Source organism: Columba livia, chromosome 1 (genome assembly GCF_036013475.1).
Source record: "Columba livia isolate bColLiv1 breed racing homer chromosome 1, bColLiv1.pat.W.v2, whole genome shotgun sequence".
NCBI lineage: Eukaryota > Metazoa > Chordata > Aves > Columbiformes > Columbidae > Columba > Columba livia.
The window spans coordinates 96461448-96485360 of record NC_088602.1 but is presented as its reverse complement, the minus strand read 5'-3'; the positions used below and the strand labels follow the sequence as shown (position 1 = coordinate 96485360).

The window sequence follows — 23913 nt, the reverse complement described above, 5'->3', positions numbered from 1 at the left end:
CCTCTGCCCAAGGAATGGTGCCCGCCACAGAGCCAGAATCACAACAAAACAGGATTCCTGCAGAGACACCGAGTCCTGCTTGCTTTGGAGCATACGAGTGTTCGACTTACTAGAGAGAAGGCCAAAGGCAACACATCGCTTTGTTGCCTTTAATAATATGGTACTTTTGGTCTATTTGTCTTCTACACACCCCTCTTCCCTCCTCCAAACCAGTCACACTGTGTTCCCAGAGTGAGTGACAGAGACCTGAGTTTTATTTGAAGAATGGTGCCTGTTGCTGAAGAGCTGCTGTTCAGAGGTGTGTGCTTGGGTTGGATGCACGTGCCTGTGTGAGTCTCTATAGTTCTTTAAGGTATGGCACATGTTATGAACATGCTACCCCTACCTCCAAACACACACCACCCCACCCCGAGACATGGTGGCTACCATGAATAAAAAGTTAGCCTGCTACAGCATCATATTGCAACATGCAAAAATCACCATTACTAGCCATTTCTGCATCTCTAAGTATTATTTGTAGGAAATTCTACAGAGATCTTCATGGGTATATCCAAACCTTTTACAAGATTAAGACATCCCATCACTACCTGAGAGAAGCCACATGCTCTTTCTCACACCTTTGGAGTCCAACATCTTCCCAGTGCTACTGCTGCTCTCTGGATGCATCTGCCCCATGTTTCTTCTGACGTGATCACTTGAGAGCCTGCCAGGTTCAGCAAGTGGCTCTGCTTTATATTCTGAAGGTGAGGAGGTTTAAGATTGGCCGAGTTCTCCCAAGACACAAAATCCATCACTGGGATCACTTTGTGACATTCAGGACTCGCCTGGACACATTCCTGTGCGAACTACTCTAAGTGAACTTGCTTTAGCAGGTGGGTTGGACCAGATGATGTCCAGAGGTCCCTTCCATCCCCAACCAGTCTGTGATTCTGCAAAAGCACCTGGGCCTTGGCACCCTGGCCCAGCCTCCGCCAGCCAGCGCATCCCCCAGGGAGCACCAGCTGCTGCAAACAGCCCAGACACCTGTACAGGCAGAGCCCAGCAAAGGCTGCACACCCTGAAATGACCCAGAATTTGGTTCTGTGTGAATCGAACTGTAATTCACAAAGTAATTACTCGGACAAACTTGCTTGAAAATAGACTTGTGCCACAGAATACTAAACTTGCTGGGAAGTCACGCAGAACCTGAGTGGTTACTAGATGATTTTTTTGTCCTGAAAGAATAAGACTGGCAAGACAGTTTATCACAGGGTTGTTCATGGTTGTTGTTGTTCTCAACAGAATCCATTTACATGGGTAATTTCAACCGTGCTTGAAAAACAGAGACAGCAAAAACAACAGAGAAGGCAATTCCTGGTGTTCACAGGGATGCATAAGATAAACTTACTGGAGCTGCTAATCATCCATTTTGGCTGCTTTTATGGGTCTGGGAAGGCTAAAAAAACCTGTGTATAGGAACCAGTTTGTGCTTAGGAATAACATTTCCTTTGTGATGACACACAGAAATGACATTTAGATGCTGCTTCTACAGATGCATTGTTGTATTAGAGGATTTCAAGCAGGCAAATACACGGAGCTTTGTTTTCCCTGTTACTGCATAACTTAAATAATCTGTAACCTTTCTACCAGGATGTCTCATTTCAAATGACAGTAAAAATTGCTCTGAGAACTAGATGTGTTAGTTCTGCTTCAGATGCTCAGGGGATTTCATCCTCTCACCACTTCCAGGTGCTTTGCTGGAGAGGGATTTCATCCTCCTCAAAAAATTATTTGCTGAAATCTGGGGTAAGTTTAGAGTCTTGTGATTTGCCTGACAGCAAAGCGTATGGGAAGTTAGCCTGTCTAATGCATCTCTGATACAGATATCAGTCCTAAAACTTACATTGTCAGGCCTTTCTGGGCTGGTGACCCCTATTTTGAGAACTGCTGCTGTATAAATCAGAGCAGAGAAACCAGGAGGTTTCTCTTTATTTCCCTCCACTTTCATCAACTGCACTGTTTTGCAAGCTGACACGCAGACCAGCTGTAGTAGTGGATTTCCCTCAGTGCCAAGCAAGTGAGCGAACTTTCTTACTTCCAAACCCCTAAGGAGGCCAACAGGAAAGTGAAGAGCTGGCACCAAGCTGAACACACCTACACCTGGTGGGGGGTGATAGTCACCCCAGCACGGGTGACCCTGCATGCCATTTCAGCTTCTGTTAGGGAGAGAGAATATGCTTTTGATACATTTTTGTGATCTCTTCTGTTCTTTGTTAACATGCTTTCTTCCTTTCATGTAACTGGAAAGCTGCAGCCAGAGGAAAGCCAGGAGGAAGCTTTATAAAGACTTCTAAGAAGGATGGCTAAATCGAATCCTGTTGTTACACCTACTGGTATAAAACCAAACCTGCAGATTCTGCCACAGAATGACGCAACGTTCAGCTGTTTCCTACCAGATGATCAGAGCAATTTAAGAATAGATTCAGAACGTATTGTACTTATTAAGCTGAAGTCTCACGTGGCCTGTGGTGAAATTGGGTGACTCAGACTCAAATATAATACTCTGTCCTCTGCAGCAGAAATAACATCACTGTGTTTGGCGGAAGATTCAGAAGAAACCCCCTCCTTCCAAACGTTTTTCCTGTACGTCACTCAGCTACAATGGGCTGCCTATACCAACCACCCTTTGCATCACAAAAAGGAGAAGGTGAGAACTCAGAAGTTATTTATCATTTTGACACTTGACTTTTGATCTAGACTCCCTGTGCCTATTGGGCAGTGAAATCCAGCCCTTTCAGCTTGTTTCCAATTCATGCTGTGACTCATGTGTGCATATGTATATATCTATATAAACACACACACAGAGGGGCATCTGTATCCCTCTTGACTTGGCATATGAACTCAGGCTGCTGCTTTGAGTTCTGGCCTCAATGTGGGAAGCATTGGTTTCTGAATAACCTAAGATATTCAGGCCACCTGCTAAGGATTTAGATACTGGATTAAACTAAAAAACTTCAGTGCTCAAGATGGCAAAGACTTAAATAGAATTTTTGTGTTCTTCAAACGCTTGATCCTGAGCAAGGCGAGCAAAAGGGGAAGCAGTTCCCGGGTGTAAAGTCTGGAAGGGATGACACCTTTGCTGCATGTGAGTACATTTGCCAAAGTGCTCACAGTTGGGAAAGGCTTAGAAACTTACCTCACCCTGTCCTGCTGCAGTTCATCTATCCAATAACACCTTGCCAAGGTTTTGCACTATGTGATCTTTATGTGAAAAAAATGCAAACCAACATTAAGTCAGTCATAGATGGCAGGACACAAAAAGGCAATTTTCTGACAAATACGAATTCCACATCCAGCAAGACTGTGAGAAACCTTACAAGCGCAGGGCCAGCTTTATCCAAGAAAGTGACCTCTGGGGACGAGTAAAACTGAGAAGTAAGTTTTAGTTCAAATTTTTCTGCTGTATTTTAAAAAACACACTATAAATGTGATTAGAGCATGAGAATCTATTAGCATGATGGTAAATTAAATGCAAATATCAGCGTAATTCTGGTTCCAAGATATTAATTTTTGAAGCACTAGCTCTAGCCCCAAGCCCAGATTCAAGTAACCGCGGTAACCTGAAGATGATGGAAATAATTCAAAGTCAACTCCATATGGACAGCCCTGCACCTTGCCTGAAAAGGACATCCTAAATGTCAGCCCCACTCAGGTTTTCCACTAGCTGCTCATCCAGGCCTGCGTCCAGCCTGCCACCACACAAGCAAAGGAACACACAGATGCCAAAAAGTGAAAAATCAGCTGAATGTTATTGGATGCAAGTCTTGTGACAACTCCACAGGGACCTGTAGAAGCCCTTGTTTGCTGCAGTGCTAAGACAGGACATCACCCCAACTCTCACAGGCATTTGTTACAAGCACAGGAGCCAACTGGTTACTGGACAGTTAAAAAAAAATAAAAAAAAATACAGATGTGAGGACAAAAATGCCAGACTTCAAATGAACCCACTGGCAGTTGAAAAATCAGAAGGTTTTTCAGGCCATAAGATGTAGGTATCTTGTCAGGTACCGGAACAGGCTGCCCGAGGGTGTGGTTGAGTCACCATCCCTGGAGGTGTATAAAAGACGTGTAAGATGTGGTGTTTAGGGACATGGTTTAGTGGTGGACTTGGCAGTGCTAGGCTGACAGCTGGACTCAATGATCTTAAAGGTCTTTTCCAACCTAAACAATCCTGTGATTCTATGATCTTACAGGTTATGTACGCCTGAATAACCCGTGGGAAGGGACCCGGGAGCTGACCAGCTGCACAGTCAGCCATGCCAGCCCTCTCCCATGGGGACACCTCCCTTGGGGCTCCCAAGCCTGGTGCCCACCAGGGGCAGATGGGGAGAGCAGCCCCCTCCTTTCCACCTTCGAACTCTGCTCAGCATGCAGGGCCTTTGGAGTGAGGTGGCTCTATCCTCACCTGTTTTTTTTGGATCCCAGCACCAGCTTGTCACCTCTCTTCATAGCTTTCCATTCTTTTGTGCTTTGCCACCTTTGCATTTTTACCATTACCCCATCCCACATTCACATTTCTATAGCACCCCAGTTATGCCCTGCGTTTTAATTAGGCGACATCGCTTGATGTCCTCCTCTTTCTTTTCATTTCCAAAATTGAACCATCATTTCTGTCTTTGCATTGCCCTTTTTTCATCTGTAGCCAATTTTCCATACACAAAAGCTCTTCTCTTCTCTTCTTTAGATTAAACCTGTCCAAGCTCTTGAATGCTGCCTTCTGCTGAGTTATACTAACAGGTACTTTACTTCCCTTTGCCTTTTTTTTTCTTTTTTAAACCTTACTGACATCCAGATACACCTCTCCAGTGGGGGATGGGAAGAAAAAACCCCAACAGACTAATTTGTATTTATTTACATCTGTATATTTAACAGCCACAAACGAGGATATTCTGTATGTGTGCGCTCATATCCATATTGATTGTCACGGAATTATATGTATCAACTCTCAAACAGAAAGTCCCTTACAATGCGAAGTCATGGCATAAAACATTAATGAAAAGATTGTCTTCCATTTCTGAACGGCTGGAAGAGGCTGGAGCAAAGACTGTAATCAACCCCCAGGAAGGAAATGTTTTTGCAACCCCATCTAAGTGAGACACATCACCTGGTGTGTCAGCCTTTTAACAGCATTCCAATATCTATATGTAGGTGGCAGGACACATGAAATCAGTTTAGTGCCCTCCTCTGCCTGAAACAAACAACAGGGCCACAGGGAGCATTGTGGAAATGTGGCTAAATATTTGTCGGCTACTTTTATAAGAGAAGGAAGGAGAGAAACCCTACCCCAGTATCATCAGGAGGTGAAGAAAACATCCTTAAAATCCTCTTGGTAAGTACAGCATCAAAAGAGACTTTCAACACATTTTTGACAGCTAATTTCCTGATGCGGGAGATGAGTAGGTTCCCTGAAATACGCCTGAAGAAAGTTTGGCTCTTGTCTTCACAGTTTGCAGAGCTGCAAAAGTTTCACTGTAGCAGAAGGGTAACCGGCATACTTCACCAAGAGAGAAACACAGAGGAAAAAATAAACCCCAAGCATCAGCTGATGATGTTCTCTAATTCTCTCCTTATTCCAAACTGGAAGCAAACCAAAAGAAGGGAGACAAAGAAAGGAACAACCAACATTTTGTAGCAATCAAGTTTATTAAACTCTGAGGGAGCGAGGCACATAGCACAACGTTACGGTCACTGGGCACAGGAGGCTGAAGCACACCAGCAGTTAAATCCTCTCCTTCCCCCTCCCTAGCTTTTAAGGATGACAGATTTTTATCTCAGCATGGCAGAAAATGTGGTTCAAGGTTACCAGAGCCCCAGAGCGGGCAGAGACGAACCTCCCGGCAAACTGCCTGCAGCCCCTCCGCGGGCATGGCGGGAGGCAAGGGAAGGCAGGAGGAAGAGTCCGAACCATTGCCCGGCTGGTTGAGCAGAGAGCAAAACAAAAATATAAACAGGCTTGTAAGGTGAAAGTGATGTAAGTCAGCAATCAGAACATCATATCAGATAAGCTCTGAGGTTGGGACAAATAATGCCATAATCTAATCTAACCTTCTATATAATATGCAGGCCATAAAATTTCATTCAGACCAGGGAACACCATAGTTACCAATTCTGGGCCTCATCATTTTATGGGATTGTAAACAATCTTCCTCAAATTAATTCCATATGAAGACCAGTAGCCTCCAACAGCTCTAAACATCCTCTGATTTCATTTATACCATCTGACACCTACCTAATTTTGAGCAGCAGTTCTCATATAAACAACCTCACTGGAGAAACCCCCCAGCAGCAACCAGACAGATTCCCAGTGTAAACACGAGGTCAGCCAAAGTTTGAGGCAGCACGACACTGGCACAAACACATGTGGAGGATTCCCACTGTTATTCCAAGGATTTTATGCCAGCAATACATGCAATAACCCCCCGAAGCAGGTGGCAGAATCTCTCTGGAATTTCTTAACTGGAAAAAACCATGTAGGAATAGGTGTATTTTAGTGCATGGAGCAGGTTAGCAGTTTAACTTAAAGGCAAAAGAAGCCTCACAGTGACCTCTGAATAAGACACCAACTTCCTTACTGCCTATTTTTATTTTTTTCCACCCTATAAGCCCTTTCTACACACAATGGAGACAAACTCTGCTCACTGCAGCATATCCAGCAAGAGCCAGGTGCTCACGAGGGCACAAGTCCTCTGCTGGAGGCTCCTGCTCCAAACCGGGCAGAACAGAAACCTGGATTCCAGCCTCCCTTCTTTTATAAGATGCCCCAGCTCTTATTTACCTATTCCAGGGAGGCATTTTGGGCACATTTTGGTCAGAAGTTCTGTCCAAGACCCTCAGACACCTTTTTCTAACCAGAAATTGTTTTCCTTTCCAAGTAGTTTCTCCCCAGCACATCTGTCATGGACATTGTAGCTCTGGTAGAGGCCACAAGCCCCATCAAAAATCATAACAGAATCGAGACAAGAACTGTTCAAGATAGAGGCAGAGAAAAAAGATTAAGCTTTTCAATTTCAATTTCATATAAACTGACGGGCAAGCAAAGCAGACAACAAAAAATGTCACCTTACAACTGTGCTGCAGGAGCTGGACTCCATCCCTGACTCAGGTGAGCATCCTCCTTCCATTCTGCACCAAAATAAGTTGCTAGATATACCCATCTGATGCAGCTGATTGGAAACACTGGTGTTGTGCAATCCACAAAATGAAATAAATTGCATGTTCAATTTGAGAAGAGCACTGTTTACCAAAACAAAAGGTTCTAGTTTTTCTCCGAATGAACCATTTTAAATTATCCTTACAAGGGACAGGAGTGCTGTCCCATCAGGGAAATCTATCCTTCCAACCAATAAATGGACCGTTTCTTCATGAGATGTAAAAGATGAAGTAATCAACATTTCTCTTTTTAAAGCAGAATCTGTTTTTATTTGACACGGGATGGTAAATGGATACAATTCACAATAACCAGCATTAAAAAACAACAAAGAAACCCTGCAGCCATATTTAAATTTGGCTCTACCTACTGGTCACTCACATTTCTACATAGACAATTTTGTCAGTCTTTTTCTTTTCCAGATTAATGGATACTGACACCCAATACTGACATAACAAACAGTTTATTCACAGCCTGGGGGACTTCTAGGGTTGTCAAGAAAGAAAACCAAATCCTTATCTTTTGCCCTACAAACGCGTAGCTGGGAAGAGCCAAAATGCTGCACAATAACAAGGAAGGAGACATCGGCACACTCAGAGTCCTAACTCACACCTACAATCGATGGAAGGAAGGACTCAGCCTGGCACCTCCAACCCCGTCATCATCCCACACCTGAGGCACTGCAGTGCAAAAGCTATTCAAATAAATAAATAAATAACAGCAGCAGCCCCAACAACTAAAACACGTTTAAATATCTTTACAACCTGTGACTGTTAAATACAGCTGAAAGTGTTTTAATCTAAGACTTCAGCCCACAGGGAACAGCCTCTCAAAATCGGAGTGCATCGGAGTTTAAATTGTTTGATAAATTAGTATATAGCTCTACATACCTTTGTACGGTGAAGGGATTTGCATCTACAGCTGAAGATGTCTGCCATCCCCCCCTCAGCCACTGAAGTTGTGCCAGTACAGCTGTTTTGGGGTTGCAGTGTTATTTTTCCCTGCACCAGAGGCCAGACCCACCCCCTGGTTCGACTGGTGGTCCCCCAGGGCCAGCCTGGCCGAGTGAGGGGCAGGATGACACACCACCAGGATGGAGGTCCTATCAAATAACGTTGCTGCAGAGCTCCGTCACGTTTAACTACAGCCTAGAGCCCAAACGCAGCACAGATTTACAAATGCAGACATTGAGTATCCGTACTAGTATCAACAGGTTTACACAAGATGTAACAAGAGGTTAACCACTCATCTATGTAACTGGAGGTTCAGGGCTTAAGTAGAGCGTCCACTTGCAAGGACTTTGGTACCTTCCTCATGTCTTTGCGGGACTGAGGTCTTCCCTGTTCAGCAAAACAGTTAAAAATGAAAACACTCTTGTACTGTCCAAGTCAAGCATCAAGTACATGCAGAATCAAACCAGTGAAATAACTGATCAAAGACTGAACAATTACAAAATAGCCCTGGAAATAAAGTGTTGTGCCAGCACATGGAACACAACACCAGCAGCCGATGAGACATTTCCCCAGATTTTACAAGACTATTTTGGAGAGTGCTGTTCTGTTAATCAAGTGTTAAGACTACTGCATTGTTTCACAAAACTTGAAGTGTAGTTCAGAACAACACACATGCCTAGAGCTTTAATAAATACGGTTAAGAACAATACACAGTTTAAATTATCTCGTCTTCATGATCTAAGTATAAACACCTCATACAAAAAAAAAAAAATCCTTTTCATTTTATACATATTAAAAAAAACAAACACAGAAACATCTGTTTTGCAAAGGAGATAAGAAGATAGCTGTACAACAAAATGATATGTTTTGAAGACATTAAACTGTCTATTTGCTGGGTAACTAACACCAGTTCGTGAAATGTTTTCTTACAACCTACCACCTAGATAATTTTTATTTTCCGATATGAAGATATTTTGGCCCTGAATCTAAAATTCAGAGCTACTTGAAACCAGCCACTTCAAAGATTCCTGGTTATTAAGGCTCTGATCTGATGATGACTTCCACGTGCACACCCCAGCACTGAAGGCAGGGAGGACCCAGAGATCGCTGTGGCAGTTGGCACTAAAGCAGCTCATCTCTTCAGTCCTGTCATGTTGAAAGTTCTCTCCAACCCCAAAGGAACAACCTCTCGTTTCAGCCCAGGCTAGATGAGCAGCACAACAATTATGTGACGTTTGTACAACCAGTTTATAATGCCCTGAAAATCATTAGAGCCCTCCAATGGAAATTCTGACTCATAGTCTACTTTTTTGTTGCGTAGTACTCCTTTTTGCACAATCCTAATTGAGGACTAACATCCATCCAGAGAGTCTGTGAAAACTGTTAACTGCAGCACACCGCAACAGTAAATCCCATTTCATTACCTACCGAAAGGCTGAATGTTGTCCTTGGGATTAGAAGTAGTACTGTAGTTAAAAACTAATAATATGGTGAGGTTATTATTGTCTGAGCAGCTTCAAAATACAGATAGCAGTGCATCTGAATTACCAGCTGGTATTGTCTTGTATGTGCGCAAGATGACATTAGGGATACATACTTCACTCACCGACACTGGACATTTGACTGCTAGACTCTTAAGATTTCGCCTTCCTTCTCCTCTAGTTTTGACTTGTTTTTGGAAAACACGCAGTTCAGCATTTTAACTAAAAACATCCCATCAAAAGAAATAAAAAGGCACTTGGTATTTCTCTTTGGCTCAGCTGAGGCGCACTGCTAAAACCTTCCCAAAGTTCCTGTCTCTTCATCTGATGAACAGTTGCCATCCTGAGGTACTTATTCATGTGCAAAAATAAGAGCTTCAGGGATTTACCAGTTGCATTTCTCACATTGCTTCCCACAAACGTGCAAAATTCTTTGCCAAACAGAATATCTTAAATACAGAATAATGCATTCCACGAAGGTTCTTCTTCAGGGAAGAACTCTGATCGCTGATGCAGCCCTTATTCCAAATCTGGTCTCTTAGCTCAGTGTTCTTTGAACCTGGGAAAGAATAGCAATCAGGCAGGAAAAGCTGAGGTGTGAGGCTTAACAGCCACTAACTTCAAAATGCAGGATCCCCTCCTTGCCATGCATTTTTCTATTCTCTGTCCCTTTTACTTTTCTACAGCCAAGAGGACCAATTTAGATTTTGCTTAGGCAAGTGTAACCTCATTGATTCAGTAGATTCCACCCCCCAGCACCCTCAATTCAAAACATTGTAAATTCAGAGTCACTGTTTCCTTTAAGGAGAACTTTTGGAAAAAGTTATGTTTGACAGTATTAAAAAACACAGAGCAAGCAATCAAATAGCTTCTTACTCCCCATCTGCAAGCTCCATGATGAAAACCAGGATGATTACATATTTGGGAAAAAAACAAACAATAACTAAGAGACTGTGATAGAGAAAAAAGTTTTCAAAACAAGATGTTCTAAAGAAAAATGTTCATGATATTAAAACACCAAAACAAGGTTACTCTTTTGAAACAAAATTAAAACAGAAATGGACACACAGAAACCTTAAGGCATTCAGCCTACATTGAGGTATTATGGGGCAATGGCTTAGTAACACGGTTTTAAACTGTCATTAAAAAGCAACTGTCACGCACAACACTTACAAGGTATGATCTGTGTTACACCGAAGTTCCTTCTGGATAAGACGGAGTAAGAACTGTAAGAACAGACACAGTATTTGTGTTAATAGCTCATTCGTAGATCTGTATGGGTAAGTTTCAGGATAAGATGTACACTTATTCAAAGAGCTCGTAACTTGAAACACTACCCTGTAATGTCAAACTCAGTTAAAAAAAACCCAAACATTTAGAGATGCTCAGTCAATGTTTGGAAGAGGAGCTTTCACAATGAATAGGCAAGAGGAAAATAATTCCCTTTTTCAACTGAGAGACCAGTTTCTTTGTAAAAACCAGAATGGGTTTCCAAAGTTACTTTACAAGCAGATGTGTAGAGAAACCAGCAGGGGGAACCCAAGACTTCAAGAAAACATGGCAGACAGAAATTCTGGAGCATTAAACTATTTCAGCTGCTATTCTGAAAAACAGCTGTGTGTGTGAAAAGCTCTAATTGCTCAATTAGCCAAGATGAGTGAAGTCAGTCATGTTTAATTGTGTGTGTAGGATCAGGACTTTCAAGTGCACTTTAAAAGGTGTACTAAGATAGTACTCGGGAAAGTGATTTTACGAACAAAATTTCACGGCTCCCCTGTACATTAAAGACAGAATTAGAACTTCCAGGATACCTCGGTGCTACAGGTTTCCTTATCCTCAGAGTCTCGCTGTTATAAATTGAAGTTTCTTCACTATTATAAGTATTGGTGTTTTAAGAAGTTAAACCTAACATTTCAGAGGTACCCGAGTGGCCAAGCATGACAGAACTGAACACCATATAAGAGGCTAAAGCCTCTCCAAATATCTTGGAAGAAATAACAGTTGAACGCAGGCACCTATATGCTGCACTGCAAAGAACAGGAAAAGCAGAACAAGAGTTAACAAAACCCAGGATTACAACAGCGCAGTCAATGCTCTCAAAACCAGAATTTACAAAGGCATTTTTACTGATGCTGCAAAGAAATGTGGGATTTTAGAATTTGGTTTTAATAAACTGCAAAAGAGAAAGAAGCAGAGCTTAAAGTCTACTTGGGAAAACTACAACAACCTCTGAAACCACACTCTGCAGCACGGAATAGGCAACACTGAAAACAGCACAAATCAGGATTTATAGAGCTGCTGACTACCAGCTGGAACGTACTTCAGCTGTTAACTTACCTAATATATTAACTTAATTTCCAGAGATTTCACATCTTAAATGTGGAAAAATTTACTTTAAAAGTTTGAGTTTAACTTGAATTTAGAAAAAAGCCTCAATCGTAACTCAAAGCAAGACTCTCTGCTTTTCTTGTGTCAAGGAAGAGTGACCCGGCACACTCGGCATCAGCTTCTCTGCAGGAGCACAGACCTCGGTGCAAGACGTGCAGGCAGAGGGTTTTGTCTGGGCACAGTCAGTACAGAGGAAGGAGGATTTCTGAAGTGTTTTACGGTCACTCTGCCCTTTCATGAGCACTTCTACCCAGGACTTCAAAAGGAGAGGATAAGAAGGTGACACTGCAGGGCATGCCTGAGGTAGTCACAGCAGCATTCTGCTCTGCTGGAGAACAAAGCTGGTACTGACATCTGCCGGGGAAATCCATGGCAAATGCAAAAACATAATCTATAAGCTAACCTACAGGTGAGGGCAGCAAGATCGACTTCAAAGGTACAGCAAGACTTGCCTTGCCTCATCTTGAGTCTTCTTCAGTCTTTAAAAGCAAAGCAGGGCAAATCAGAACAATAACAACAAAAAAACAAACCCAAAAACCCAACCAAAAAACCCCCCCAACCAACACAAAACCAAACAAACACCAACAAAACCCCACACCAACATTTTAACATTTTCAGATCTTCCTATCCATCATACAGGATCTCAAACAGGAGAAAAAAAAGAAGGAAAATGGATGTGCTTTGTATTAAGCCAGAGTGTGTGTCACACTCCTTTTCCCTAAACATCTGCTCCTGGTTACTGTCAAAAGTTAGGATGCCAGTTTTCCGTCTAACATACTACAGCAGTTTTAGGGCCCATCTGGAGAAGGTGATGTATTAACTTTCAACAGTTTCATTATCGTGGTGATTTTGGTGATATAGTAATGTAGCAAAGCATTTGTTACCGGTTCGCTAAACCAGCTTTAAAGAAAACAGAATTCTTCAGCGAGTGGAATCTGAGGCATCTCTCAGGTCTATGTATGAAGGTTATGCTTGCTGTTAACTGCTCAGCCAGCAACTGACAGATGTATATTTGCTCAGAAACCGAAGTGCATCAGAAATAAGATGCACTTTTGCTTAAAATTTAATGAGTTTCAAAATGAGCGACGTTGCTGTTGAACTGAAATTTTGCTACACAATTGGAAGTTTCTTATAAGACGAAGTATTGAAATTGCGAACGGAAAACTGGCATTTTGAGGTAGTTTAGCACAAAGGGTATACACAGCAACTAAATAATAGTTTTAGACTTACTAGCAAGGCACATGCATCTGCCACCATAAGCATGTAAAACACGTTGTTCCAACCAGATGGGGAAATAAGACCAGCTAAGAGAGGCCCCAAAGCTGCACCTAAAACGTAATAATGATATGGTAAGAATGATGCAATGTAAGATTTAGTATGCTGAAAGATAAGTTATTCTGAATTAGAATATCAGTCTCTCCACCTAGTTAACTCAGTATTACCTTGTGTATTAAAAGGCCCCAGGAAGTGCAGCACAATACTGGTACAGCTGCAAGCCAATAGGAAACATGACACAGGGAAGCTGGCAGGCTAGAAGTTTGAGAAATGCCATCCTTTGGCTCAACAAGATGCCCAACTGCTATTAAGCTAAAACCTACTCAATTTTCCCTTTCATGTGCCACTGCGGAGGGCATGAACAAAACACCCATGATCTCAGAAACAGCCCGATGATACCTATTTTTGCTGCCTGTGCCCAGTGTCAGTCTGCCACCCTCTTCCTCCCTCTGTCCTTCCCTCAGGTGTGGGACCACTAGAGAGGTTTAAGGCTAAGTTTGTTCTGCTCCCCATTTCCAAAGCTCTACCAAGTCCTGGCAAAATGTGAACTGGAGAAGGCCTAGTTTCTCAAAGATCCTTCCTTTTAACCTACCACAGCTAAGGCAGGCTACCTTACAGCTCTGGCTTACCTACAGATCCTGTCCCATCGATGATCGCTGTCACTGTGGACAAAGCTCTTGCATTCCCTTTCAGGCTTTTATGAGTACCCTAAAATGACAAAGACTGCTTAGAACCACTCTCAGCTGGACTCAGAAGAAGTCCTTACAATGGCAATTTAGCTCACATCCTTCCACATCAGATGTACATTGTGAAGGTGCCTTAAATATTCTAGCTCAAACCCTTTTATCACTACTTAAAGAAGCCTTCTACCCCATCAACCTGCCGCCTACAGTGTTCTCCTTTATTAAATTACATTATTTAAACCACAGGAGCCAAGCGGCTTTCTGGTCTGCACACTGTGGATTCAAGCAACAAGGATGGCACTTCAGCTTTGCATTGTGCTGCCAGGCTGTTTCCACAGTCATCTTTCCCTCTGCTAAGACAGCAGAGCTCTGTGGAACAACAGGAAAAAAAGATCACTGCTGTGACAGCAATACTAGAATACCAGAATTACGGATATATACTGAAATGCTAATTCAGAGAATTATTGAGCCAAAAGAAGCTGGTCAGTCCAAGTTTTAGAAGCCAGGTCTTCAGAACAAAACAACTGATAAAGGGAGTGACTTAAAAAGAGAAAAAAACTGAATAGCTCAGAGAACTGCTAACAAGAGACAGTCCTTTATCTCTAGTACACTTAGGAGACTACTGTCAGCTAATTAGCCCTTTACATTGCTCATAGAATCGTAGAACAGTTTGGGTTGGAAGGCACCTTCAAAGGTCATCTGGTCCAACCCCCTGCCATGAGCAGGGACATCTTCAACTAGATCAGGTTGCTCAGAGCCCCGTCCAGCCTGGCCTGGAATGTCTCCAGGGATGGGGCATCTGCCACCTCTCTGGGCAACCTGGGCCAGTGTTTCACAACCCTCATGGCGAAAAATTTCTTCCTCATGTCTGACCTGAGTCTTCTCTCCTTTAGTTTAAAACCATCACCGTCATGTCAATTGTTTAACTGCTGACATCTGAGGAACTAGTTGGCAGTTTCAACACTCTTCCCAAAGGACAGGTATGGATCTTGCAATGTCAGACCCTACTTTCTAGCTAGCAGTCCTTCAGCAAGGCTAAGGATAAAACAAGCAATGCATTTTGGCCTTCTCTGCTTGCCAAGACCTCTAGGACAAGGACGGGGCTCCAGAAGACCTTTGGACTCTCTCCAGCAGTTCCCTGTCCTTCTTGAAATGAGGGGCCCAGAACTGGACACAATATTCCAGATGTGGTCTCACCAGGGCAGAGAGGAACGAGAACCTCTCTTGACCTACTAACCACCCCCTTCTAATACACCCCAGGATGCCATTGGCCTTCCTGGCCACAAGGGCACAGTGTTGGCTCATGGTCATCCTGCTGTCCACCAGGACCCCCAGGTCCCTTTCCCTTACACTGCTCTACAACAGGTCATTCTCCTATATTTAGAATGTCTGTTTTTAGACAAGTTTTGCCTCTTGCTTGGTGCCTTTAGGAGTAAGGACCTTTGAAAGCAACCCTCCAAAACTGAGCTAATGAAAGGTACCAGGGTCAATGTTTTCACACAGCATTTGTGACTGACTGACCTGATCTAGCTGGAAGTGCTGGCAACCAGAGAAACTGTGCATGAAAAGGTAGATGGTAGCATGGGCAAAAATAAAGGTATGTGCCACATACAGGTTTCCACACTGATGGGAATTAAGTCTTCAGCTCATCTCTCACACAAACAGAGCTCTGTCCTCAAACAGACAGAGGCTCTTGCCTCATTTAAAGATGCAAAGTACAGAAGGGGAGAAGGCACCTCTACAGAGACTTGGCCTTGCATACAACCTTCACATTCACTTTGGGCTGTCATCTATAAGATCTGGGTTGTCTTGTTAGTAGGCAAGAATAATTTAGAAGCCTCACAGTCATGACACTCATGCGTAGTAATACATAAACTCTAAAACAATCTCAGTGGCCAAGTTCAATGCTCCCTATCCAGCACCTTATCCCTTTACTTTGGGACAATGTGGCCGCTGCAGAAGTCAAAGGGCTCTCTCTGGAGGCCAAAGCTCTTACACTGAAAGCAGAGGTGAAGTCAAACTCACCAAGTCAGCAGAGACAGCAGTGGTGATCAGTGCATAAGGGCCGTTCACCAGGGCACCACTGATAAGCAGCATCACTGTTGCAAGTTGAACAAAAATGGAAAATGTGAGTTGCCTGGATGACTGTTAGCTATAACAACAGGAGATGATACAGTATGTCATTCTCAAACAGTTTAAGCCTTCCCTGGCTTCCCTCACCCCGTTACAGAATTGGGAAAGGAGGAAATGCAAGATATATTCATATCTCCCTGCAATGCTTACTCCATGATGTACATTCTCAAACATAACATGAGATGGAGTTGAGTCAAAAGGCACTCCCCAGGGCCTTTATTAATCCTGGTAGGTCAGAGAAAGGTGAAAATCTGACCAAACTGTCCCTAAGAGCAGGGGATGCTCACAGGGAGCCACCCGTAAGCCTCTACTCTGCTTGTACAGCACCAAGCACCACAAGGCCCTAAAACTTAACAAGGCCTTTAGGTAGGTGGGACACTACTATCGGCACTTTTTTCAACTTCTGTTTCAAGACAGAAAGCCACAAGTGAATTCAGCCTCTACAAGTGAAGTTAACGTTGCTGTCAAAGGTACTACAAGTAGTCTATAACCACCTCTGACACTTGGCATACCAAATATAGTAAAGCCTGTGCTGACATAAAAAGCTCCAGAAAGAAGACTAATGATATTAACTAAATCACTGTTCTCAGGCTACCCCTTACTTATTTCCTAGCCTCTTTGCTTACTCTGTAAAAAGCCTGAAAGGCAAAGTCTAGATAATTTGATTCCATACTTCCTCCTCTCAGGGAAAATAGAAATAAAAATAGAAAAAAACAAACCAAAACAAAATAGGAAAGAGCATCAAAGGATGATAAATGAAATGTTCACATAAAGCAGGCAGAAAATAATTTAAAAATACTCACCTACAGTTGCCTCAAGGCCCATTTTACTGACTGCAGAGAACATGTACAACTGTAAAGAAGAAAAACCAAACATGTTGAATACCAACTTAAGGACTAAACTTAGGTCCCCCATTTTACAGGTTAACTGTAAAATATTTTGGTTGGTATTACGTGCAAGCTAGTTCTAGGTTTTACTACATCCTTTTAGATCACAGTAGGTTGGTTCTTTGATTGGACAGAGGAGGTAGATGAGGTATATGCTCCTATTCCCCAATATTCCGAAGGGTCGCGTTATGAGACCACACAATTTTAAACTCTCATATTGCCAGTTTCAACACAACACAGAATACTGTTCACAAGAGAATCAAAGGAAAATGCATCTCATATGTCCAACTGCCAGTTTTCCAACCTTTACAGCACAGAAATTTTAGCCTTTGAGCACCTAAAATTCCAGCTGAGAACTGAACATCAAATTTTACAAGAGAGTGACAAACTTTCCATATAATCCTTTAATGAGCAATACATTAGACTGGTTTGCTTGTTCAGTAAAGGCAGTCCCAGTGTCTATACTTGCTCACATGCTCAGCTTTTCAAGCCGGCTTTTAACCCAGCCTGAGTTCTTTGCATCTAAATTATGACGCTATCTGCAGAACTTCCCAAGAAATGCTGTCAAAGTCTCAGCCACAGCTACAAGAGAGGAACAAACTCTTACTGTGGGTGCTGCAAGCAATAACATCATTCCACAGGTTGATGCCCTTTTCTCCAGCCTGTCTGAAATCAAGCCTGCCAAAATTCCACCTAAAAGAAGAGACAGGTCTGTGAGGAAAACACTGTGCATGTTTTACACAGAGACATCAGTTATACTTCATAAAACCCAGCCTAGATTAAAACAATAGGACGACTTTTAATGTACAAAGCAGCACAGAGGAGAAGACTGACAACATAATTTGCACTTCGCGATATCCTTATTAACCCAAGTGATTTTGACTTGGAAGATAATAGAAGACAGCTGTTCTTCCTCATTGTTTATGCCAACCAATTATCCCAGATGACGGGCCAGGGGCAGAACAGAGATGAAAAAAATTTAGAAGTCATTGTTCTGCAGCTTTTCAATGCAAAAAGCCTTTTCACCAGGTGTCACATGACCCCACTGTTGGCACCCTGGCATCCAGCTGTGCCCAGCTGCTCACTGGTCCCAACTCCTCATATGCAATGACAAACTTGGGTCTGAAGTGCCCTGCCTTTGTCACAGCCAAACTAGGGGAAATTACCTATTCTAGATCTTGGGGCAATTGCAATATTTGTTTTTCTCTCCAGGCAGTCACTCCAAGCTCTTTAGTGTCCCCTACTTCTTGTGTTTGCCAACGACTGTACACAGAAGTACCAATCGGATCATGTGGCAGGAGGCGGCTGGAAGGCCTGAGGGAAAGTGCTGCCAAAATGATATAAAGGGAATTTGGTATGGGGAAAAGGAAAGGAGGCTTCCTGGATCCTCTGGATTCCTAAATATCACTGGGCCTGCCTCTCCTTTCACAGCTGCACATCTTCAAAGTTCTCACATCCCACTTGACTTTAAATGCCAATGCCAACGGTACTGTGCAGCATAGGGCACCTTATTAAGATTGCATTCACAGAGCAATAAGATGCGCTTTCAGAGATCTGTGATGAAATGACCAATCAAAAATGGCAGAAGTCACATCCAGAACAAGACTGGAACAGTAACTGCAACACATCTTGACACCTGCATCATGAACCACTGGGGTCTACAAAGCTCTTGATCCAGTGGAACTTCATGAGCATCGTTTTCCAACAGACTGATACACAGCTTATTTCCATAAGGGAAGCGGGTGAAGCAGAGGGAAATGGCAGGTCACCCAAATCAGTTGGGCACCCAGATGATGATGCTTTTTTTTATTGTGAGTTATAATGCCTGCACTGGCATAAAAATTTATTATTTTGTGGTCACCTCACAAATTACAATGGAATAGTCTCATCCTTATTATTACAATCTCCTAATTTTATCGCATACAGTTATATGAGGCAGCAAGGAAAAAAAAAGCTACCTGCAGCTAAGTAAAATTGTGGGCTCTGTGCCCATAAAAATTACACAACTGTACCAGCTGGGATAGTTCTACTATGTTAGAGTGACAAAAGGAAGATATTTTGATAGATGGTATGATCAAGACACATGGGCCAGAACTGATGGAGCTAAAAGATTCCACAATACTTAACTCTTACAATCTGTACTGTACAATATCATTGGTGCTGTAAGTTGTTCAATTTAATGATACTTCACAAAGTTTCCTACAACCAACCCAGCTCCCAGCTTAGTACTTTTACCGCCACTCTTCTTTAGCAGCTATAAGGCACAAGAACTAATAATATATGTAAGCTGTGCACATTTCAGTTTTTCATAAACTGGTCTGATTAAGGATAAAATATTAAAACTTACCAAAGATTCCACCTACGTCAAACAGCGTAGAAAGGTCTCCAGCTCTTTTGGCATCAAGATGCTCTGGTAACCAAAGCAAAACATTCGTATTACTTCCAGACTACAAAACGTAGAAAACTCAACACCATCTGGTCATGGTAGGCTAAAGACATCTTAAGGCAGTATTGCTTGTTCACAGGAATAAGCTACCATATGCTGCCACTGTATATGACAAATAAGAATGTAACACAACTGGGTATTCAAGAATACAGTGTTTTGAATGCAATTACACTCAAGACATGACACCTTACCACTTTAACTGTAGATACAGTCCAAGCAATAGAGCTGTTGATTGTCGAGACTAACAATATTCCCATTTGTGAATAGCCACAGATTCACAACCAGTTAATAAATATTTGTGAGGCTCTTTGCCCTAAAAGCATGATTAGTGTATATTTGCATCAGTAACAGAGCCTCACCCTGGAATCCTCCTTCACATGATCAGCAATATTAATGGGGACTACGAAGAGATAATGATTTCCTCAACTCCACCATCTGCCACGGACAGTGAGGATCACTGTTTGCACACACTTACATTTAGTCTAATGTAGTTACTGATAAGCTACAGGGTAACATTTCCAAAAGCACATCAGGAAGTTCGGCATCCAAGTCCCATTATGCGTGAAGTTTCAAAATGAACTGAATTTTTAACCCCCTTGGCATTTTTTTTAAGCCTCTGAAATACATTTGAAAGCACAGTATGTGCTAAGGCAGTGGTGTCCGGCACTACCATAACCTCACCAACATCTGCCACAGCACAGCTGGCAGTACTGTGGTAAATATCATTAACCTCTCTACTAAAAGTCTGCTGCGTTCAAGGTAGTCAGTCCTGCAGGAGCACAGGTTATTTGGAATCCACACACAATGGCCTTTAGCCACAGGATTCGCAGCTCTGTGTGTTGGACTAGATGATCTCCAGAGGTCACTTCCAACCCTAACCATTCTGTGATTCTGTGTGTTTTCATAGGGTGTTCCAGTTGTCCTTCTTTGCTGGTTGTTACTGCCAGACTTGTCCAGTACAGCTGTTTCCTTAGCTGGGGGTTTAAAGGTCACATCATGACCCACAAAAACATTAATTTCTCTGGCTACGGAGAGTTTCTTTCTCTGCTCTCTACAGCACAAACCAAAACAGCAGTACTGAACAGATGAATAAGCTCAGTTGGATTTTTCGTATAAATTTTAATAAGGCACTTCAATCACATGAAAATTTTATTAGAAAGTAAACCTTTTTGATTGATTTGCAGGAGTCACAGCCACAGCACTGATGCTTGGAGTTGTTGAAGATAAGCCCGATTATTTTGGTTTTGAAAATGCCCACTCATAATACTGAATTAATAGCACTGCAAAATATGGTAGTTGGTGACTTACAACTCTCCTGCTACTGTACCAAAGAATCTACTTCAGCAGCAGTAATGTTTATTTTCTTATGCATTTCAAGCTCATATTTCCAGATGCTATGTAGTCATAATTCTGTATCTCCTCATTGTGATACTTACCTACATTTGTGATATAGAGGGGAAGCCAGAAGAGGAAAGTATAGCTCACCAGCTTTGCAAACAGAAGACAAAGGGAAAACTCTATGACTCCCTGAGAGAACAAAGAAAACAGCAAGTTAGTATCTTGATAGAGGCTGCTATTTGCTTTCAAAGACCATTATGAAAATGGTTTCTAAGAAGCACTTAGGCTTTTATCTTCTCTCAAGAATTCTCAAAAGGCCTTCTTCCCCTGACAGCCAAGCTTACAATCAGAGCAGACTGGTATTTTACTTACCTGTTTTCACTCACTGGTACCCAACTGACTAAAGAAAGAACACTAAAATGAATAGGAAGGACTTGATGCTGTTTGGGACACCTGGCTCACTTATTTTTCTCATGTAAAGAGCTTTTATAAAGCACTATAGCAGGTCTGGAGTGTATTTCAGAGAAATGGGCAAATTTTTCTGTTCTTTAGATCCTTCCTTCAGATTGGTCTGAGATTTCTCACTTATTGTTTAACTCTTTACAAAAAGCCAGTTAACCCGTATGATACATTTCAAATCAGTATGTGGTAAAAGTATGTTACAGACAGGGCACATGGCTGTCTAAACCACTAACTTGTTCCATCCTCTTTCTCGCTGGGAACATGAGAAGTATACTTACTGCAGAGAGCTGCAACTAAACTGCCAAATCAACCTATCTTCATTCCCCCCACCATCTGACACCTTTTTGTTTGAACATGTATTTCCTAAATCGCTGGTATGGAGTACTGCAGTTATGTGCATGGACGACACACATACACAGCTTGCTCTGTTTCACATACAGCTTTGATCCTCTCCAACCACAGGCAGGAAAAATACCACAGAGTTACAGTAATTCCAGGTGGCAGCAGCAGCAACTCTTCTACCCATTTCTACCCATTACTTCCACTTTGTCACAGGAAAAACAGTTGAGACGAAGGACCAGACTGAAGAGGATGAGAAGATGCAGAAACACAACAGCTGGGTGCTCAGGATTTCCTCCTCTACCTTTGCGCTTGGTCCAAATCAATGTGTGTATAATTCTACTCATGCAAGCTACTGAATCTGCTAGGCTTCAAGCTTAGAGAACAATCAAGTATAAGTCTCTAACCTAAAGGAAACTTCCTCTCCTTTTGCCAACAGTCCAAATGTTTGGGCTGTTTGAAACTTCTCAATAAAAACCATACAAGAAATTTTAAAATTGAAGCTTTTAAAAAGAATGTTGAGGACGATGAAAGGGAAGCCATGGAAGGAAGGTCTGATGCAGATAAGTGCTTATAGACTCAGCCTGCTATTCCATCCTAATACCCATGTGTCATTAACTAAGACGAATAAACTTTTACATTATAGGCTGCTCTAACATCAGTTATAACGAGATGGGGGGGAGGGAAGAAAAAAAAAAAAGAAAACAGGAAAAAAGGAAAAACAAAAGAAGAAAAAACAAAGTTTACATGGGTACTAGAACCTAGATTCTTGTAGTCTCTTCAGCCTTGAGAAAAGAAGGCATAGGGGAGAACTTATCACCACGTTCCAGTATTTAAAGGGTGGCAACAAGGATGATGGAGGCTCGTCTTTGTGCAAGAAGTCACATACAAAAGATGAAGGTCAACAGGTACATATTGTTCCCTGGGACAGTCCAATTAGACACAAGAGGGAAATTTTTCACAATGAGAACAATCAGCCATTGGAATAATCTCCCCAGGGAAGTGGTGGATTCCTCAACACTGGATGTTTTTCAGATTCAGCTGGGCAGGGTGCTGGGCCATTTTGTCTAGACTGTGCTTTTGCCAAGAAAGGTTGGACCAGATGATCCTTGTGGTCCTTTCCAACCTGGTGTTCTGTGGTTCTATGATTCTAAGATGCTATCAACGAGCATGAGCCATCCGCTTATTGTGGAAGAAAGTACGCTTTTATCGATTTTCACTCCTGCTCTGGGAGGAGCACATCTTGTCATGTATACCAGAATCTGCTCTACCCTATATACACCAGAACTGCCAATCAAAGCTTGTAATGGAAAGTTAAATGCATCTACCACTCCATTCATGGAAATATGACTTCTGAGGCAAAATTTATTTGAGGAATAGACAAGAATAGCGTATTCACTCACAGGTATTCGCAAGGCCCCGAGGAAGCTGATAGCTGATGTCCCATGTCTGCCTTCCCCAGTGCTCGAGTCCAGTGACACGCTGCAATTTTCACTGTCAATAAGCAAATGCTGCATCTCGGGATCCTGCAATTTCCCCCAGCAACACCACATAAAAGAGGAAGGAACAACGTATCAAAACATGTATCAAGGAATCAAATAATTACAAAATATTTTTTTTAATTGTATATTTTTTAATCACAGAAAGTTACAGCATTTAAAAATATTTTGATTTGGATCTACAGAGGATACACAGAATACAGACAGAATATCAGGTGAAACAAGCCTGGTTGCTTATGTCTGAATACACACACTCTATTATGGAATCAAGTTTCTGTTCTATTGTGGCACAATAGAGTATGGTTGAATGGAACAAAACCATTTCCAGTCTTCCCTTACCTCACTACATAAATGTGGTCTAATTAAAACTGACAATCCACTTAGTACAACACACTTCTGTATTAAAGCATGAATTACCTTCCTTCTGTACAAATATTACTCCAATTTTTCAGACTGTAACATCATCTTATTCACTGATTTAAATACAGGTCATCTTTCCAATTAAATTATGCATACTGAGTGCTTTATGTTAAGCAATTCCTTATTTTTTCACATCTGTTTCATTTAAACATTGCAATTCACAAATTATGAAAGCCTGGAGTTTACCAGTAACACCTAAGTTGTGAATACGGAGTTATTTTGTAGCACTGGGAAGGATTTTATTCTAATAATTGCACCGGCTGCTAAGACTACTTGTGGAGCAAGTTATCAGCTGTCCTCACCTTCACTTGCTTGCTGAGAAGCTTCCCTAGCTGCGTACTTTTCCTAGCTATGGACGTGTTCTAGATACTGTCTTCTTTCTCCCAAGCCTTGTGCATTTGAATAAAGTGTTAGTAAAGAATT

At 42.1% G+C, this 23913-nt stretch overlaps 2 protein-coding genes and 1 long non-coding RNA gene across 28 annotated transcripts in view; 2 read left to right on the top strand and 1 right to left on the bottom strand.

Moving 5' to 3' along the window:
• Window positions 1–23913, top strand: part of RSPH1 (radial spoke head component 1) — a 98713-nt gene that overhangs the window by 11482 nt on the left and 63318 nt on the right. For all 4 annotated transcript variants that reach the window (XR_010473721.1, XM_065068967.1, XM_065068951.1 and 1 more), the window contains exon 2: window positions 2556–2686. Coding sequence is in view for 3 of the 4 variants with exons in the window: in XM_065068967.1 (XP_064925039.1) it covers window positions 2556–2686 (131 nt within the window). In the remaining variant the exon portion in view is untranslated. The remainder of the gene's footprint in view (window positions 1–2555; window positions 2687–23913) is intronic.
• Window positions 2693–8848, top strand: LOC135579872 (uncharacterized). The gene is made up of 2 exons (XR_010473722.1): window positions 2693–7141; window positions 7609–8848. It is a non-coding gene; the product is annotated as an uncharacterized LOC135579872 (long non-coding RNA).
• The window catches only part of SLC37A1 (solute carrier family 37 member 1), a 41213-nt gene continuing 24735 nt past the window's right edge, over window positions 7436–23913 (bottom strand). For 22 of the 23 annotated variants that reach the window (XM_065068849.1, XM_065068866.1, XM_065068759.1 and 19 more), the window contains 10 exons: window positions 22975–23097; window positions 20869–20959; window positions 19334–19396; window positions 17594–17679; window positions 16903–16951; window positions 15992–16065; window positions 13913–13991; window positions 13239–13336; window positions 10794–10846; window positions 7436–10179 (listed from right to left, as the gene is read on the bottom strand). In XM_065068849.1, the coding sequence (XP_064924921.1) occupies window positions 10164–10179; window positions 10794–10846; window positions 13239–13336; window positions 13913–13991; window positions 15992–16065; window positions 16903–16951; window positions 17594–17679; window positions 19334–19396; window positions 20869–20959; window positions 22975–23097 (732 nt within the window). In that variant the 3' untranslated portion in view covers window positions 7436–10163. The other variant, XM_065068891.1, reaches the window with a different exon arrangement.